The sequence below is a fragment of the Papaver somniferum genome, chromosome 9 (assembly GCF_003573695.1).
Source record: "Papaver somniferum cultivar HN1 chromosome 9, ASM357369v1, whole genome shotgun sequence".
In the NCBI taxonomy this organism is placed as follows: domain Eukaryota; kingdom Viridiplantae; phylum Streptophyta; class Magnoliopsida; order Ranunculales; family Papaveraceae; genus Papaver; species Papaver somniferum.
In genome coordinates, this window is record NC_039366.1 from 29,205,250 (window position 1) to 29,224,714 (window position 19,465).

At 38.3% G+C, this 19,465-nt stretch overlaps 3 protein-coding genes and 1 long non-coding RNA gene across 4 annotated transcripts; all 4 read right to left on the reverse strand.

Moving 5' to 3' along the window:
- Positions 1-5,884: 5,884 nt before the first annotated feature.
- LOC113309286 lies at positions 5,885-7,935 on the reverse strand. Its single transcript, XM_026557712.1, has 3 exons — positions 7,096-7,935; positions 6,382-6,933; positions 5,885-6,284 (listed from the first exon to the last, which is right to left on the reverse strand). Exons 1-3 carry the CDS (start codon positions 7,879-7,881, stop codon positions 6,171-6,173), a joined length of 1,452 nt encoding a protein of 483 aa, XP_026413497.1. The 5' UTR covers positions 7,882-7,935; the 3' UTR covers positions 5,885-6,170.
- Positions 7,936-11,665: 3,730 nt separating this feature from the next.
- LOC113310119 (ETHYLENE INSENSITIVE 3-like 3 protein) lies at positions 11,666-14,207 on the reverse strand. The gene is made up of 3 exons (XM_026558699.1): positions 14,023-14,207; positions 12,016-13,769; positions 11,666-11,900 (listed from the first exon to the last, which is right to left on the reverse strand). The coding sequence occupies exons 1-2, from the start codon at positions 14,049-14,051 to the stop codon at positions 12,017-12,019; spliced, it is 1,782 nt and encodes a 593-aa protein (XP_026414484.1). The 5' UTR covers positions 14,052-14,207; the 3' UTR covers positions 11,666-11,900; position 12,016.
- Positions 14,208-17,233: 3,026 nt separating this feature from the next.
- Positions 17,234-17,667, reverse strand: LOC113311671. The gene is made up of 2 exons (XM_026560477.1): positions 17,343-17,667; positions 17,234-17,268 (listed from the first exon to the last, which is right to left on the reverse strand). The coding sequence occupies exons 1-2, from the start codon at positions 17,665-17,667 to the stop codon at positions 17,234-17,236; spliced, it is 360 nt and encodes a 119-aa protein (XP_026416262.1).
- Positions 17,668-17,852: 185 nt separating this feature from the next.
- LOC113309816 lies at positions 17,853-18,963 on the reverse strand. Its single transcript, XR_003340761.1, has 3 exons — positions 18,895-18,963; positions 18,592-18,684; positions 17,853-17,980 (listed from the first exon to the last, which is right to left on the reverse strand). It is a non-coding gene; the product is annotated as an uncharacterized LOC113309816 (long non-coding RNA).
- Positions 18,964-19,465: the final 502 nt, after the last annotated feature.

Consider the following 19,465-nt stretch of genomic DNA (forward strand, 5'->3'; position numbering starts at 1 on the left):
AATTGGACAAAACGGCACGAACTTAGCAACGTTGGGAGAATATCATGCGTGGTTGTTGTCGTGAATTACACCACATGCTATCAGTTCAAGACTAGGTTCATTGTTTAGCAAGTAGTTCCGGTAACTTCTCACTAAGTAAGGGTTCAAGACCTCATGGACACCTTTGCCTAAATGGTATTTTCCTTACTCTGATTTTTTCGTTTTTTACCGATATTTCATTCATGTGGGGGATTGTTGGAGAAAATGAGTTTCTTCAATAAATGATTTTTGGTGTTGGTGTGGTTTGATCTTAGGACCTAAGGGTTCTTTGGATGCTCACTCATTTCTTTGAGTGAATGAATCTCTCTTTAGTCCCACGTTGGGTACAATAGAGAAGGAGTTCCACTATATAACCATAGGAATATGGATATATTGAAAAACGAGCGTAGAAGGGGTGGGCTAAAATATATTTAGTCTGTACCATGTGCTATGTGCATGAACCACGCACCAAGCCTTGTGTCTACACAAATTTGTTTTTGCAAGTTTTTATTTAAGAGTTTTATTTATGGGAGGATTCCTTTTACGCGTTTAATTGTTTTACAAGAAATAAAAAACTTGGTTTACAAGAAATCCGAAACCCTAGAGGTCAATTTTCTCATATAAATACTAAAGGTTTTCGTAGTTGATTTACACACGAAGAGCAGCTTATTTTCTGTCTTCTTTTCTTCATCTGTTTTATTTTGCGCGACGTAGTTTTACTTCCATCCCTGTTGCTGAGTTCAAGATTTGGTAACTTGCGTTGTGCTAACTCAAGTTATATCGGGCAGTCTTATCCTGGACACATCTTCGTTGTGATGGGTTTAGCATTACTCATCTCGAGTATACCCGCGAAATAATATGTTAAGGGCAACTTGTTGAACTTGTGATTCTGCCCTCATCGAGTTGTTTTGGTAGAGTTGTTTTGGATTAGTTCTTTACATATTATTTTTGATACATCTAACGTGTTGTTCATTGTTGCAAGATCCCAACAAAGTGTCCTCGGACACACATAAAGGAGGAAGACTAGAATTAGTATCATTCTGTTGCAACGGTATTGCATCGAGAAATACACATCCGCTCATTTGTTCTGGTTTCCACCATAAACGTGTTGTTCTACGATCACTCCTGATGGTGTCCCAGCAATGGATGTATTCCCTTAGCAAATTAAGGGAGCCAACTAACAAGTGCCTTGTTAGGTTATAAACAAAGCATCAGGAGATGTTTTGTCTCCATGAGCTTATCTTTCTCAAGTTGAGAGAAAAGAAAGGAGGTAGATAGAGAGAGTGAGCTAGAGAGGAATGTGAAGCCACCATTTTTGGTGAGATTTGAAGTTAATCTTTGAAGAAGAAGACATGGTACTTAGCTAAGGATCTATTGGTTAGTGTGGTGAAGATTGATTGATCAATTTTCACATCTCTTCAGAAGGGGGAAAATCTAGGGTTTGTTCAAATCCTAGTAGTAAGTATCTCTTATTCTTGCTATTCTCAATTGATAGTGAATCTTACCTATTTAGGTGAATGAATTTTTGATCCACCCTTGTGGTGAGTGTAATTAGGCAAATTGGTTATCCAAGTGCTATATGCACCTTTAAGTTGTTGTTATCCCCAAATTGGGAGAATAGTGTGTAACCCATTATTGATTATAGTGGAAGATTTGCCCATGGTATTTTACCCTTCACCTTGGAGGGGTTTTTCCACGTAATTCTCGGTGTTGTGTGTTTGCTTCTCATATCGTCGTAGTTGTATTATTTCCGCATTGTGTTTCATTACTTGTGTGGTTTTCGTATTGCATATAGCGGATCGGATTTTGCATGTCTCCCCCAACAAGTGGTATCAGAGCTTTTGGGTTGATCTAATCATGTGCAATGACGGAAGCTAGCACTAGTAGTAGAATGGTCATCTTGACCGGTGAGAACTATGTGATATGGAAGGTTAAGATCGAGGATTGGTTATATTGTGAAGATCTCTATGGTCCAATAGAGAGCAAAGGAGTAAAGCCTAAGATGATAGAAGATAAAGTATGGAGTGTTGCTAACTGTAAAGTTGTTAGTTTCATTTTACAATGGGTTGATGATTATATTTTTCGTCATGTGGCTAGTGAGAAACTAGCATATTCTTTGTGGTCGAAGATAAAGGAGTTATATGATCAGAAATCTGCTTGTGGCAAAGCTCTTGACCGTGGCAAGTCGAGAAGTAAATCAAAGTCTAATGAAGACGTGGATTGTTGTAAGAATGATCATTATTCAAATGAATCCAGGAAGCCGATGCGAGAACCAAGGGAAGTGAATGTAAATGACAGACAAGTCAATGATGTTACAGTTGTGGTAACAAGTAGTGATATTACTTCATTCTCTGACTGTAATGATGTATGTGTGAGTTCTGCAATTTCCGGTTCAGAGTGGATAGTGGATTCAGGTGCATCCTATCATGCTACTCCTCGAGAAGACGTGTTTATCTCCTACAAGGCTGGTGATTTTGGTTCAGTCAGAATGGGAAATAGTGGTGTTTCGAAGATTGTAGGAATGGGTGATGTGAAGGTCGAGACCAGTGTTGGATGCACATTGGTCCTCAGAAATGTGCGACATGTACCGGATCTTCGTTTGAATCTAATATCACCGGGAGTGTTAGATGATGAAGGGTACGACAATCACTTAGGTGATGGAAAATGGAAGCTAACCAAGGGCTCCATGGTTATTGCAAGAGGCAAGAAATGTGGCACATTGTATAAGACACAAGTGAAGGTGTTGAAAGGTGAGTTGAGTGTTGCTGAAAAAGATTCAACCTCCGAGTTGTGGCATAGAAGACTTGGTCATCTTAGTGACAAGGGAATTCAAATCCTCACCAAAAGGCAAGTCTTGCCAAAGGTGAAAGGTACGCAATTGGGTAAGTGCACTCATTGTTTAGTTGGTAAACAAACTAGATTTTCTTTTCATAAAGCTTTACCCAAGCATAATTCTGGTATTATTGATCTTGTTCATTCGGACGTATGTGGACCTTTAAGGGTCAAAACACTTGGTGGTGCCTTTTACTTTGTTACTTTCATAGATGATGCTTCAAGGAAGGTTTGGTCATATGCAATCAAGACCAAAGATGATGTTGTTCATGTGTTCAAGATGTTTCACAGCATGGTGGAAAGAGAAACAGGTAGAACCTTGAAGTGCCTTCGTTCTGACAACGGGGGAGAGTACATTGGGAGTATTGAAAGAGCATGGGTATACGTCATGAACAATCAGTACCGAAGACTCCACAACATAATGGTGTTGCAGAGCGGATGAACCGCACTATTCTTGAGAGAATTAGATGCATGTTATCTCATTCCAAGTTGCAGAAGCATTTTTGGGGTGAAGCAATGAATACTGCCGTGTACTTGATCAATCGATCACCTTCAAGACCGCTAGATGGAGAAGTAGCAGAGAAGGTTTTGAGAGACAAAGAGCCTACGTATGATCACTTGAGAGTGTTTGGTTGTAGGGCATTTTTTCATATCCCAAAAGATCATAGGTCAAAGCTTGATGACAAAGCGAAGCAGTGTGTGTTCCTAGGCTATGGAACAGAGAAGTTTGGTTATAGATTTTGGGATCCAGTTGATAAGAAGGTTATCAGAAGCAGGGATGCAGTATTCCTTGAAAACCAAACTATTGAAGACTTTGAGAAGATCGAAAAGCCAAAGATTCAAGAAGAAATGTTCTTGGATCCAAATACAGTTGTTCCTTCTCTTGAACAACGTGATGATAATGTTGATGGTAATGGTAATGAAGAACAAGAACACAATCATGAAGATGAAGCTCATGAAGATGTTCCAGTGGGTGATGTTGAGCAAGAAGTGCAACAACAACAACAACCAGAAGCTGAGTTGAGAAGATCCAGCAGGACCAGATTACCTTCAACGAAGTATACACCACATGAGTATGTGATGCTCACAGATGCAGGTGAACCACAGTCTTATGAAGAAGCTCTTAGTGTTCCTGAAAGCCAAAAGTGGTTAAAATCCATTAAAGAAGATGTGAGCTCTTTAGATGAGAATGACGCTTTTGAGTTGGTTGACAAGCCAAAGAACCAGAAGATTATGAAGAACAAGTGGGTATACAGAATCAAGACTGAAGATGTTTTGATATGATGACAAAGTCGCTACAAAAGTACAAGCATGTGCATTTTTGCAGCAGGGCAGGTTTGGTAGTGATGGGTACCTCGCCATAAGTCGTGAGGGGGAGATTGTTGGGATACGATCACTCCTTATGGTGGCCTACAATGGATGTATCCCCTTAGCCAATTAAGGGAGCCAACTAACAAGTGCCTTGTTAGGTTATAAACAAAGCATCAGGAGATGTTTTGTCTCCACGAGCTTATCTTTCTCAAATTGTGAGAAAAGAAAGGAGGTAGAGAGAGAGTGAGCTAGAGAGGAATGTGAAGCCACCATTTTTGGTGAGATTTGAAGTTAATCTTTGAAGAAGAAGAAAGGGTTCTTAGCGAAGGATCTATTGGTTAGTGTGGTGAAGATTGATTGATCAATTGCCACATCTCTTCAAAAGAGGGAAATCTAGGGTTTGTTCAAATCCTAGTAGTAAGTATCTCTTACTCTTGTTATTCTCAATTGATAGTGAATCTTACCTATTTAGGTGAATGAATTGTTGATCCGCCTTGTGGTGAGTGTAATTAGACAAATTGGTTATCCAAGTGCTATATGCACCTTGAAGTTGTTGTTATCCCCAAATTGGAAGAATTGTGTGTAACCCATTATTGATTATAGTGGAAGATTTGCCCGTGATTTTTTTCCCTTCACCTTGGAGGAGTTTTCCACGTAATTCTCGGTGTTGTGTGTTTGCTTCTCATATCGTGGTAGTTGTGTTATTTCCGCATTGTGTTTCATTACTTGTGTGGTTTTCGTATTGAACGTAGCGGTTCGGATTTTGCAAGTCTCCCCCACCAAAACGAACGTATTCCTTCCGTTTTTCCCATGATTTGGGAGCCGAAGCAATTCCAAATACCACATGATTTATTGTTGTTTCGGAAGAAATGTCCGCATAGTCTGATTTTGTTAACCGTATGTTATTGAATATTGGTGCTTGAGTTACTAGTACTGATACAAAAAGATATACTAAACTAAGAAAGGATGAGGCTAAAAAGATGATTTTCAAGGGAGCTAGAGTTTGGGTTTTGGAACTACTGATTAACTGACAAACAACCATTTTCAACTTCGTTACTTACCCTGGTTCTGCCGGCGGGATGACTGTTTCCGGGCAGAATGAATACGTTCAGCAGGTACATTGGAGTTGTGGAAACCAGAACAAATTAGAGGATGTGTATTTCTGAAGGGACTGGAATAAATTTTTAAGAGGCAGCTGCAAAGATTTCTTCAATGTGTATTTTTTAAGGGACAAGATCCTTCAATTGGGGTAGTCTTTTTTTGGGAGAAGAAATCTCAAACTGACACAATTTCTTATTGGGGCATTAGTCGAGATTTCAAAAAAAATGTACTAGTTTGCTTGCTGTCTTCATTTGAAATAGTTTATTACAGCACAAATTACTAGTTTGCTTGCTGTCTTCATTTGACCTAGTGCTGCAATTGCTACTGGCCCGTGCGCCAACGTTGCCATCCCTGGGTTTCAAACTAGCTGAGTTTGAAAAATGCACCCATCCTAGCACTGGGTGCTAGAGTGCAACATGGCCTGTTCTGACTTTGTCATACAATATGCGAAAATTTGCTCTACTCGGCTAAGAACAATGCTGGATATGAGACTGCAATAGAAAAATTATACAATATAGTTGGAATTTAGTGGTTGTTCGCAGCTGGTTCAGGGGATTCCATCCATAAACCATTCATTAGATCTAGGGAATAAGAGGCTCAGTGAGGACTGGTAATCAATACGTTGTCCGTAACTTATAATTATATTATTAACACAAGGACTGGATTTACATTGGTTATATGCTGGTTCTGCAATCTCAACATTTATTGCAATTTACAAGAACTCAAATAACCATACTACTTAAAGCGCACAGCTCAAAGGAGAAATGAGATCTGAACTGATCGTGTTTATTGTTTCCTAATAAGCCGGATGTTTAATGACATCTGTAAAGCAAAATGTGGAATTGAATTTCCTGCAATGCTAATTTTTTCTCTGCTAACCTTGGAAGTTAAATTCTCCGCGACTTCTTTTATGGGTGCATGTAAGCTAGTTCCTCTTCTGCGCATTCCCTAATAGCAATATCCAGAACTTTATCATCTGGTGAGGGTAAAACCTCGCAGCATTGCCGCCTCCGCGCTTGCATCTGGAACAGTGCGCAAAGAATGTTTAATATGGATTACAAAGAAGAACGCCAAGAAAATAATAGAGGAACAATATCACAGGCTATAGTAAATGCGTACCTGTTTAATATTAAGATCTAGCTCATGTGAGTGCACTCTGATTTCTTCCAATTTCTTTGTTAAATCCTTCTTTTCCACACAGTCATCAAAACCATTGCTCTTGTAAGTACTCGTAACGCCAAGATCATCTGTAACGGAAGTAGTTGACGACAGACTATCTAAAAAGAAAATGGTGGGTCTTTTGCAAGGATCACTATTCACTTCTCGAGTATTAAACATGTACAAATTTGAATACGGAATTTCCCTTTTCCTCCATAGCTTGAACGTTTTTCGAACTTGGAGAAGATCACGAACTAGTACATTACTCTCAAAAACCTGGACAGCATGACCCCAAGAGATAGAAATTGTTCTTGAAAACTTTTTATCGTAGCATATACTTTGTTGCACAATTCTGTGGGGATCAAATGTTGAAGCTTTCAGTAGATGTTCAACAGCTTGATGTCTTGTTTTCTTAGGAAATATTGGGTCAGCATTATCCAAGTGATGAAGAGATATCAAAGGCGCTAGCGGATGTGAGGCCAGTAAACCAAATAAATCGCCTCGAAGATCAATCTAGTAAAAGAGTTGCAAATTAGGCTGTCAGTTTCATTTTTTCAGGCAAAAATGAAAAAAATCTGAAAGTATCACTTTTTCTGAAACGGAGGAAGCAGCATACATATCGTTTTTCAGTTAAACTAAAGAAGCTTTAGATAAAATACTAGTAAGTGTAAATACCTGATGAAATCCAACTTCATGAGTCAAAGCAACACCGAGCTCGCCTAAGCACGAATAAATCCTAGCATCACTTCCATAAAGATGAGGATACCGGTGCAGACATGAATCCAAAACCTTGGCTAGAACTTTTGCAAGCGAATAACTTACAGCAAAACCACCTCCACCATACCCCATTTCAAATGAAGACAGGTCATTGTCATTTTGAATGAACGTCTCCGAGATAGACCCAATATAATACCATAGATTGTGATCATACTTGGAAAGTGTCTTCGCCAAATTTTCTGCAAAGAAGACAGTATCATCATCTCCAAAAACAAACCACCTCACATCTGAATGATTTAAATTAACAGTTTCCAGCAAAACTCGCGCTACACGTATGGCTGAACGATCACCACCTCTAAAACTGTAAGGAAAACGCGAAGTGTCCTCTGAAACACAAATAGGAGGAAGAGAAGAATTAGCTTCGTTTTGCAGCAGCATTTTATCAACAAAGACACATCCTCTCATTTCTTCCGGCTTCCACCACAACCGAATGTACTCCTTTCGTTTCTCCCATGATCTGAAGCTTGAGGCAATACCGAAAACAACATGCTTTATTGACGTATCAGAAGAACTGTCGACGTAATTTGATTTTGTTAACCATATGTAATTCAAAGCTGTTGAATGAATTATTGATACCGATACCATAAAATAGATTAAACTGAGCAAGGATGAGAAAAAGATGGTGAATTTGAAGGGAGATATATTTCGAGTTTTCGAACTCATGATTAACCAAGTACAGAACATTCTAAATCTTGTTTTTAAGAATCTGGTAAATGTAATGATTTCCCTACTATCAGGATAGCGTAGTTTACAAAAAGTCTTACTTAGACTTGGATAAAGGTACCTTTCTTTGTAGCACAAGCTAAGTGCTACTTTAACCAATATTTCACTTTTTTTCTACTTCACTAAAGGTGCGGCCTTATTATGGGATCTGTCAGGCATGCTACTCCAGTTAACTAAAAGTCAAGGCGCACTGCAACCTGAGCTTCTGGTAGTGCTATATGAACACCAGTTGCCTGACCTCAACTAGGCACCACTGACATGGCGTCAGAAGCTAAGGAAAAATATCTCCGAGCCCAAGCCCAACTGCATATATGTACGAGGCTCAAGATACAATTCCAAGGGGCAAATAAGGCACCTACCAAACTCAGCTGCGGCTATCTATAGAACATCTTTTGTTTCTCACACGTCTCATCAAACAAAAAGAAAAGAATCAGTTCCTGCTTTTCTTTTCATTAAAGGAAAAAAAAAACTTTTGCATTCGAATATGATTGAAGATGATTTTTCAGCTGATGGTGGAATATGTCTTCCATGTTTTGCTGGTCTTAAGAAGAAAAAGAAGAAGCCACTTGAGCTAGATTTCGTGAGCGCTGATGCTCTGCATGATCAAGTCAAAAAGAACGAGGGGGAAACTATGTTAGAGATTGCTTGTCGCATGTTCGAAATTCCCCTTATATACCTCAAGTTCAAGTTCTACGTAAAGGCTTCAGAAAGACTGTCTTTGCAAATTTCATGACTATCTGCACATGGATGCAATGGGAGCCAGAGCATCTTATGAATTTCTTACTTGCTGAAATGGGAACAAGTGGATCTTTGGACGGACAAAGGAGGCTGGTTGTTAAAGGAAGGTTTACTCCTGAGGATTTTCAAAGGATTCTACAAAGGTATTTCAAGCGATAGTCTGGACCATTAATTTCGAAATTTAGTCAAAGACTGTCAGGCATATGTAAAATAGGTAGGGGATGATTCAATTGTATCTATCTTGTGCATCGTTATAAATTGGTGCGTGGTGTAGTGCACCCTGAATTTATCGATTAGATGATGTACTCTTATAAATGAACGAGTTTTGAATGTATTGAATTTTATTTTTTTCTAATCACAAAATAAAAAATAATCTTGTTCACCTGACAACAAGCACCCAAAATGCAGCTTTACTAAAGTAAGTTAATGCAGAACAATTGCATAATGCAAAAGTTCGCAGAACTTAGGGCACATCCTCACCCTGTACTGAGTGCAAGATAATATTATGCAAGTATACAATGCATAATTACAGACTGCACATGTAACGAATAACAGACTGCTCATATGCAAGAAGAAAATATGGCATACATCTTAAACCAAGAACAACAAACCCTGACCTCATGATCCACGAATCTAGCATATTATCTGAACTGCCATAACCATTACAGGCCATGTAAAGTTTTGCACCCAGACAACGCGGCTTGCTAAATATACGAAAAACAGACTGAGACGAGTTACAGGATAGTATAAAACTGGCACCTGCAGACAGTGAGGCAAAATCAAAACGCTATTCCCTAATGAAGGAGTGGAGTTGATATGGACAAATTAAGGGGAGAATGAAAAATGAACACACCCTACATCAACTGAACTTCCAGGGAACCTTGCACTGAAATAACTTATTAAGGTTTCTAAGTTCATCCGAGACGCAACAAACGAGATGGGCATCTCCATTAAAGGGTGTTGAGAAAAGGTAGCTCTGAAGGACTTCACGCCAGCTAGGATCCAGACCAAATGGGTACGGATCTCTGCAATTGATAAATCCAATGGTATGTGCCTGGCCCTCACTGATAAAAACCATGAGATGTACACAAAATAAAGTTAATCTTAGTACAACATAATCATAGATAACTGTAGTTAGATTTGATATCATAAAGAGAATGGTTGTACCAGCTAAAATCTCATATATAGTTGAAGCACACAAGTGAGAGGAAAAAAGTCGTTTTATTATTTAACTGTGTGGTTTCAGTGGAAACGAAGTTTTGACTTTTTAGATTGTGCAATGAGAAAGCATGACTATCTACAATTTCCCTGCACTTACCACAGCATATTTACCCTAATGTATGAAATGGAACAGAGAAGAATACGTTGTAGTTTAAACTGCAATAGATAGAAAACGGACAATAGAAGGATCACATAGCGCCCACCAATCTCTCTAAGAAGCTGAGGAATTTCTTACCCTAAAAGAAAATAAAATGTGAATAACAATGTATTGCAAATCACACAGGTTCTAAGTTTTCTGACTACTATAGATGCTACAAAGCCCACAATTTCCTACTGTGATTTTTAAGTAGAGATACCTGGGATGTAAGATTGCGCTCTTGAGCTCTAAGAATTAATGCACCAACCAACAAGCATAAGCCATGACGCCAGTCCCCCAACATGACAGCAAAAAGAAATGGGGAAGTATAAACTGCAGGATTTGCTTCCACCTTCCTGGCATATAAAAAAAAGATGGTTGTATAAGAATTCAAAAAACTTATGATCCCAAAATTGCAATGTACATGTGTAAAAAGAGACAATTGCATCTTCAATCAATCAGCAAAAAAAAAAAGAAAAAAAAGTCAACCAGTGAGTTTAACATGTACATCAAATCCCTAAAAGAGTAAAACTCCATTTTAGAGCTAGAATAATTTTGCCCTAAACGATAACTAGGTGGTAATAAATCTTGTTTTATACCCAATAGCATCAACAGTTTCCATAGGTAGGACGGGATTTAACTGTATCCATCATGTGAAATATTATTCCCATTACTGTTTTGCTATCAATCGTTGCATGGTGCCATGCACCCTGAATCTATCAATTATATAAATCTTAGCTAGTGAATGAACTTTGAATTAAATAGTGAACAAAATGAAAAATCTGGGTCAGCTGGCAACAAGCATCCAAAATGTAGCTTCATTAATGCAAAAATTCACATAATCTAGGGCAAATATCCAAAATGCATAATTACAGCCTCCATCAAGGGCAAAGTTCATGTACGCAAGAAGCTACATAATTCTAAAAGAAGAAAACTTAATGACATCTTAAACCAAGAACAACGGGCCCTCACCTCAGGATCCCTGCATAGAATGTGATTTGCCATATCCATTGTAAACCATGTAAAGTTTCGCAATGAGACTACATGCCTTGCTGAATATAACAAACGCGAAACAGACTGAGACAAATTACAGAAGATGCCTACACAGTTTCGAACTCCAGGAACCTGCAAACCTGTTGGTGAACCTAAAAAGGCAAAGCCGTATTCTGTATGTCGTTTGCATTCTGAAAACAAGACTTCAACTAACAGACGATCTAAAAGGCTCGGTTGGGACTGAAACAATATACTATCAAAAATAAGTCTAGATATAAGCCGAACAATAGTAATAGACAGATTAGATGTGGTTTACTGAAAACAGCAAGTGGTCGTCTTACTATTTTCAGATTTTGGTTCTGTTCTGAATCATATACTTCCCCATTGTACATAACCTAATAAGAAAGTGTTTTCTAGGGTTTCCGCTGCTGAGGGAAATCATAAAGTTTATCTAAATCACACCTGGACACCACCTTACTCCCTTACTTTTAGTTTACGTGATGGAACCTATTTTGTACCTTTGTTTTAGTATCATAACTAAAGTTATGTGCAAGATTCAGAAAACCTTACTTGTAAAACATGGAGACTCATTAAATGTGCACTAGATATTTAAGAAAATATGTAAAGAATCAGGTGAAAGAATAGTAAAACAAAAAAGAGACAAGTAAATCACCTTTCGGCTTCATTTTAGTAAAAGGAAAATATGTACAAGAAGAAACAACTTTTGTGTATTTACAACCATTGTGACTGTCAAAATGCCATAACCCAACTGGTTTTGGTTACACAAGAGGCAAACCTATTTCCGTACCCAAGTTCGTTTGAACTACTGACTTCCAGGCTTGATTTCCAACTAATAACACCAAAATTGGCAACAAATCCCTTGTTTTCTTTGCTGCAATCAACAAAAAAACAAAATCAATATTAGCAATATAAGATTATAGCTTTATAAGATTCATGGAGCAAGATAAAAGCTTTACAAGATAGCCTTGTGATGGAACACTACTTACTTTATGCTCCACAGTATGGCAAAAAATCTTCATCATCATTCAAAAACTCAAAGTTCGGTAACGAATCATCAATTCCGAAAGGGGATAAATGATCCAAGTCCCAAGGTGGGAAGAGATCATCCGCAAAGTGACTGTCAACAGGTTTATCGTGTTGATTGTTTAATGTGTCCTCCACAAAATGGTGCATTTCTCCAGCACTCTGCATCGTGTTTCCAGGTAAGGAAGTATCATGTATGCCCGTATCCCCTGGTGTCATTTGCAGATTATGCATTGGAATTGTCCGAGGAAACTCATATCCTCCTGATGGGTTGTGAGATGAAGTATAAGGAGCTCCAGGTTGCAACAATGCATTTTGTATAGCTGGATAAAGCATGGGTCTTCCACCAACATACATGCTTTGTGTGGCTGCCACATTAGGAAGAGGTGGAAATTCAGGTGCAGCAAAATGTGAATGACCTTCTAAATTCTTTTCTGGAGGAAATAATACAAGGTTTGGACCATTTTCATGCTGAGGAACATTTGTCTGATACATATGAATTGGCGCCTCTGTATAGTTCATATCAATGGATGTGTTCATCGGTGCTCCATGTTGAGGATCATTGGTCGATGGTACTTCCTCCTGAATAATCGGGACCGTCTTTGCACGACGTTTTTTTTTCTTAGAAGGTTCTTTTACTGGTTCTTTGCTTTGCTCATGTTGGTTGGTGTTAGTATTACTAACATGAATATCTGCATGAAACTCTACATCGGCTGGTTGTTGTCTTCTCTCATCTCTGGAAGAAACAGAACCCATACCCTCATCAACACCATCAACATCATAATCACTATCACTACCAGCTGGTGCTTCCCTTATTCGACGACGTCCATTTGGAGGCACCTCAATGACACCAGATGCTTCATTATCACTGCTAGGTTGTTCAATTAAGGCTTCCTCTCGGCTCAACACTCCCAACCAAATAAAACTCTCTTTTGCAGTCATCTTATCCTGCAAGCACTTAGATTGACGAACATGTCTCTTGATCTTAGAAATATCGGGTGACATGTGTTTGATAACCGCAGTCAAAACTCCGACTTTCCACGCCTTCTTAAGATCATGAGGCTTCTTATATGGGGGAGCCTGACCCTCTGGTAACCGCAATTTATTCCACCAATCTTCATTCCCCGAAGGCCACCAAGGGGGCGGTACCCCCTTTTCTAAAGGGTACTTCCTCTGCGGTGGATCACAATGTTGCATCAAAGACGAAAGCAATGACCCTAAAGTCGCATCCTGTAAATCCTGAAGACTACTCTGACCATTCCCATTGCGCTTATTTTCAGCTTCCCCTTTCGCAAAACACTCTTCCTCATACTTCGCAATAGCTGCCGGTCCATTCTTATCAAACTTAACTTTCTCTTTCCACCAAGCTCGTAAATTATCCGAAGAACCACTCACAGGCTTACCCTTTTCAGGTATAATCCCATACACAAAACCTCTAGCTTTGCATACCTCCATCAATTTCAACATATACTTAAGTATCCCATCTTGCGCTCTAGACATTTTCTTTCTTCGCGCTTGATCAGACGTCTGCTTGTGTTTCTGCTTCTCCGCAGCTTGCAAAGCTGCGATTTTCGCACGCTCTTTAATCCTCCTTAATTTAACACGATCCTTCCACATTCGTCTCTCCAACTCTTCCGGTTCAATTTCTTCATCACTTACATCTTTCTCAGCTATATTGTTCTTTTCCCCCCTCACATCATCTCCTTCAAGATCCGAACTACCACAAAAAATTAAAAAATTAAAAAAAAAATCAACTCAACCTATCATTTAAAATTCACCAGTTCTAAATCAATTCTCAGACAGACAGACACAGATTCTAATGACTGAAGAAGTACTAGGTTTCACATGCATCCTATGTTTTTTTTTACTTACAATTCAAGAACTTAATCAGAATCTAGTACATACGAGGATGATCATTTTATGAACAATCAAATCACAAAAAAGGAAAGAGTAGAGGAGAAAATTCATACAGAGGATCAATTTCGGCGAGCTCCGTCATGATTGTTTGATTTGATAGTGATATTCCTTTGATCTGAGCAGACAGAATCTGTTAGTGTTAAAACTGAACCCTAAACCGAAAATAGGTTTGGGTTTTTTGTTTTTCTGTTTTTGTTCTTGCGATTTTCGTCTGCTGTCTTTTTCTGAGTGCTCGTGAATGTTGATAACATCCACGCTATTGTGGTTGTTGAATCTTGTGCAACTTAGGTCACAGACGTTTAATTTCCTTGAGATACGTGTGTGAGATATACTGAATTTAGACCTAAATGCTGAAATCTTGTCTAAGTTCGTTGTATTGGAGGTTGTCTACCTTAAGGTGGATACCAACTAAATATATGTTTTCTTTTCTTTTTTTGCCGCATAGAAGAGTCTAATGTTCATTTTCTATTGTTAACTTTTTATGCAATACACGTACAAGAGTCCGAAAGGCTGAGGCAACTAGGACTGCACACGGTTCGGTTCGGTGCGGTTATAGGTAAAACCGTTCAACTAACCGTGTTCGGTGCGGTTATCACAATTGAAACCGTATCCGAATTGTTCAGTATTCGGTTCGGTTTTTAACCGCACCGATACTGTTCGGTTCGGTTTTCACCTATACCCTGCACCTGTATAGGTTTACTCTTTAGTCTACAGATAACCAAAGTTGAAGTTCACAAACAAGTTTAGTCTACAGATAATCAAAGTCGAAGTTCACAAACAAGTTAGCCAAAGTCTTAATTCTAAAAGATAACCAAAGTCTGATGAAACGAAAGTTAAAAGAAAACGATGTTGCCAATAACATAAAAAGACTGCAGTCATCCATTTGATCTTCATTTCTCAAGTTAACCAAAGCTAAAAGACTGCAGTCCATCCATCTCTCAAGCCAATCTCCTTAATCTTCATCCTTCCCCAAAATTTCTGCAACAAAAAAAACAAGAAGAAATAAGATAAGAGAAACTAACATATAAGAAGAAAAACAACAAGAATGTAAAGAAGAATACAAACACTTGGCTGAATATGAATTATGATTGCTGTTGTTGTTGTTACAGCAGGTGAGAAACTAAGAGATAAAAGAAGATACACTCATTCAAATTTCAGGTCAAAAGAGAAGGGATTCCATTACCATCTTCAATGTTGGAATTGTCATCAGGTACGTAGTCACATAGGAAATCAAGAGAGATAGGTTTCTGCAACCAGCTTTGCGTACAGAGAAGTGCTTCAACTGTCCTGGCAGATAGCGAGCTTCTCCATGGAGTAAGAATGCGTTTTCCAGTACTGAATGCAGATTCCAAAGCAACGGAGGACACTGGTATTGCTAAAATATCCTTTGCCATTAGTGATAGTACATTAAACAACCACAACAGCAAATGGTTTTAGCTGACAGTAGTGGGTCTGATCATGAAATGAGACCTCCAAAGAAAAGAGCAGAAACATGGGTTTCTGAAGAAACAAGATTATTAATAAATTTGAGATCACCAAGTATGTGTACTGACAAATGGAGAAATTTATTAAAAGAGTTTAAGAAAATGAAGCATCACCAAGATCGTGGTACTATTAGCCTGCCACCATGCTAGTTTAAGAAATTTATTAAAAGAGTTGATTAAGCAAATACCTTATACTTGGTACTATTAGCCTGCCACCATGCTAGAATATCAAACTCCTTGGTAGATGCTTCACAGTCATCAAGCAAATACCTTTCAAGCTCTGACTTTGGATGAGTATTGTGAACATTCATTCTTCGCCTTTTCTTCCTCGACTCAAGCATATCCTCAATGTTCTCTTCTTGCACACAAACAACCATGTCATCAACACCAGCAGCAGATGTTGAGCCAGTACCTAAGACATGAGAACAATCAATAGTAAGTAATGATGATAAAAAAAAATAAGCAATATTAGTAATGAACTAATGATGATCAACAGTAAGTAATGATGTCACCTTCCTCTACATTGGCATTTGAATACATTGTGTTGTACTCATCATAAAGTTTTCCCATATCTTGTTTCACAGCTTTCAAAACAGTCGTAACCCTAAAATCATCTTGCTCATACAAACATTCAAGATCAAATTTCAAACCAGATTCTTTCTCTCGAGGACCAAGCAACTTAGCAAAATACATCACAGAGTTCATATCTTCATAATCCCCCCAATATGCGTTGTACTTTTTAAACATCATTTCTGCCATCTTAGAAATATGAGGATCTCGGTTTCCTATAGCTCTAAGACGAACCAACTGTTCATGTATCAATGCCAACTGCCAAAGAAATTCATGTGAACTAACCTGAACTGAAGCTGAGAACCTAACAGTAACATCAAAGAAGATTTTCAAACACTTAACAAGACACCTAGCATATGACCAGTCTGCAGCATATGGAGCATGATGACGATGAGGTTTGTTCTTTTTCTTAGTATTATTCTTTTTAGACACATCTACTTCACATTCAGATTCACTAGATGAACTATGATAATATTCTTCATTATCAATTACAACAATATCAACATCAGTATTAGGCAAAGATTCACATTCAGATTCTTTGAAAATATACTTATCTCGAAAGCTCATATCTTCTCTTTCTAACCTCTTAAAGACTTTTTCATAAGGAATGACAGCATCAAGCATCAGATGCGTAGCATTCCACCTGGTCTTCACATCTAGGAAAACCATCTTCTTACAATCAATCTTCTCGAGAGCAGCACATTCCTTGAATTTGGCCAACCTAGAGGGAGAGCCGGTAACAAACTTGATAACTGATCTGATCCTTCCAATGGACTTGTGATACAACAGCACAGCATCTTTGACAACAAGCGCAAGAACATGCGCAGCACACCTTACCTGGCAGGAATGAAACAATAAAATCACAGACAGTTCATCAAAGAATTATTTTCTAGCTAGTTCATCAAACAATAACAGAATGAAAGAATCAGTTGCAAGCACAAAGCAACAAGTACATTATAAAGAACTCATGGATATGCAAGATTATATGCTATCAACCTAAAGAATTTTTTTTCATATTGAATCAGTTTCAAGTGTCATAATGAATAGAGCCAAGAAAAGTAATTATACCTGCATGTACTGAGATCTCACTTTTGCTCCAGTCCAATTGATGACACTTGTTTGAAGATACTCAATTGCCACACTATTTGCACTGACATTGTCCAAAGTCACACCAAAAAGATCTTCTAGCCCCCAATCCAGCAAACATTTCTCAAGCATTTTCCCAATATCCACTCCAGTATGACCCTTGATCAAGCAAATATAATTGAAGTTGTTTGGAGAAGTCCATGTATCAGTTGTGAGAGAGACTCTTTGTTTACTTTCCTTGAAGTATTTCTTCAACTTCTCTTTCTCATCTTTGTAGATGATTAAAAGATCTCTGTAAATTGTCATCCTGCTTGGCACCTTGAATCTAGGCTCCAACTGTTCACTGTATCTTCTAAACCCTTCTCCTTCTACAATTTTAAATGGAAGTTCATCTATGATGACAAACTCAGCCAATCTTCTTCTACACATATCCTTGTCATAACTTACAGCAACCAGTTGTGATGACTGTCCTGGTCTTGGAGGTGGAAACATCAAATTCTTCTGACCCTTCTGCTTCTTGTTGGGATTCTGAGGGCATGTGCCTAAATGTGTCTTCATGCTGGAAGTGCCATTTCCTCTGCTATGTCCTTGCAATTTCTTCTTACAATGCTTACACTGAGCTTGTTCTTCACTGAGCCTTACAAAGTCATTCCAAACTTTTGATCTAGTTTTCCCCTTCTTCTTCGGTACAACCTCAGGTGCAGGGTCCTGTGTATCCTGCTCTATAGCTTGTGTTTCTTGATTTGTAGCATCAACTTGAGGTGTTATTGACAGTGTCACATCAGTAGACCCAGCTGCAGGGGATGGAGAGGGAGATGCACTTGCCATCTTGCAGCTTGATAATGAAACTGAACTTGATCCAATCATTACCCTGCCAAACAACCAAAGGTAAACAAGTTAGTTCTTACTTCTTAATAAGAGCATTCATATTTCTTAAAACAATCAAGTTAGTTCTGAACTTGATAATGAAACTAACTTGATTACCATAATTTGAATCAATTTCTAATTGAAGTTGCACCCATTAGTATCAAGGTTGGGTTCATCCTAAAAACATATTCCTAAATCCAATGAAATTACAGATCCATGGTCTTTCTCAAATTCCAACTGCACAGCTGTTGCTTTAGTCTTTTACTTGCATTCAATCACAACATATATAAGAAATAAAATTAAAAGATACTGAAAATGCAAGATAGTTTCAATGAAAGACAGAACTACTAGTACTAATAACAATGGAGCTAGTAAAAGAAAGATCAACAAAACAAAAGCGACCCTCTGCAACTAAATGAATACAGAGACAAAAATCAAACCAGTAATAATGAACCCAACTTTGATCTCTCCTCTTGGACTCCAATGCAAAATCTTAAATATAACCCTAGCTAGATTCAACTTCTTCTCCTACTGGACAAGACTACTAACAAAAACTATAAATAAAACCTAACCAACAGCTCCTTCATCATGAGTAGATAACTAGTTAGTAGTTACCTGTAATCAGACTCCTTCCTTCCCTTAACTCAAACTGAATGATAATAGCTTTCAGACTCCTTCTTGAGTTCCTCCCCTCAACTCAACCAAAACCTAAAATAAAAAACCCATGACTGTAATCAGAAAAATAAGATTTGACAAAAGAAATTGATTGATAAACACAAAACAACAAGCAAACCATTTCGAAGAAAGAAACTCTAAGTCCTAACAGAAGAATAATTAAAAAAAAACCCTAGAAATTGAAAAACAAACAAATCAATCGAAACGAGAATGAGAAATAGAACAGGGGATCTATTTACTTACTAGATAGAGCCAAGGAGGTGGTGGTGCTCTTGATGGAGGTGGTTTAAAAGATCAAAGTGGTGGTTCTACTGGTGGTGGAGACGACTGAGGTTTCAGACCAGCGAGAGCCGAGAAGAAGAGAACGAGATGAAAACTTCTGAAAAAATTAGGATTCCGAAATATATATGGTGTAGGCTTTAATCTAGACGTCTAGGATTAATCAAGATAAAAACTAATCGACGGTCCCTATTAATCGGTTTTTCGGTGCGGTTATCTTGCGGTTATGGGTAAAACCGTACACCGAACCGTAGATCTAACGGTTATTAAAATGAAAACTGTCACCGACCGTTGGATTATCGGTTCGGTGCGGTTACGGTTCGGTTATGCGGTTATCGGTGCGGTTACGGTTATCGGTTCGGTTTCTGTTCAGCCCTAGAGGCAACTACAGGTCCCAATTGTTACCGGGGGAACATTCAAGTTTCAAGGCCGCTAGAATGTTCTTATTTCGAAATTCTGTTCCGTAGAATTTGATAATCTCAGTAATAATTTTCTTGTAAACTGTCACGTGGTGGTATATACCAAAAACATAAAC

Excerpts from the sequence above, each read along its gene's own strand:
- LOC113309286 (XM_026557712.1), bottom strand. The coding sequence starts at position 7,881 with ATGTTCTGTACTTGGTTAATCATGAGTTCGAAAACTCGAAATATATCT. Across the intron at positions 6,934-7,095 it reads ATGAAGTTGGATTTCATCAG|ATTGATCTTCGAGGCGATTT; the intron begins GTATTTACACTT and ends CTCTTTTACTAG. Across the intron at positions 6,285-6,381 it reads TAGATCTTAATATTAAACAG|ATGCAAGCGCGGAGGCGGCA; the intron begins GTACGCATTTAC and ends GCACTGTTCCAG.
- LOC113310119 (XM_026558699.1), bottom strand. The coding sequence starts at position 14,051 with ATGACGGAGCTCGCCGAAATTGATCCTCT. Across the intron at positions 13,770-14,022 it reads CTCGCCGAAATTGATCCTCT|TTCGGATCTTGAAGGAGATG; the intron begins GTATGAATTTTC and ends TTTTTGTGGTAG.
- LOC113311671 (XM_026560477.1), bottom strand. The coding sequence starts at position 17,667 with ATGAAGACACATTTAGGCACATGCCCTCAGAATCCCAACAAGAAGCAG. Across the intron at positions 17,269-17,342 it reads GAAGAAATACTTCAAGGAAA|GGTCATACTGGAGTGGATAT; the intron begins GTAAACAAAGAG and ends TGCTTGATCAAG.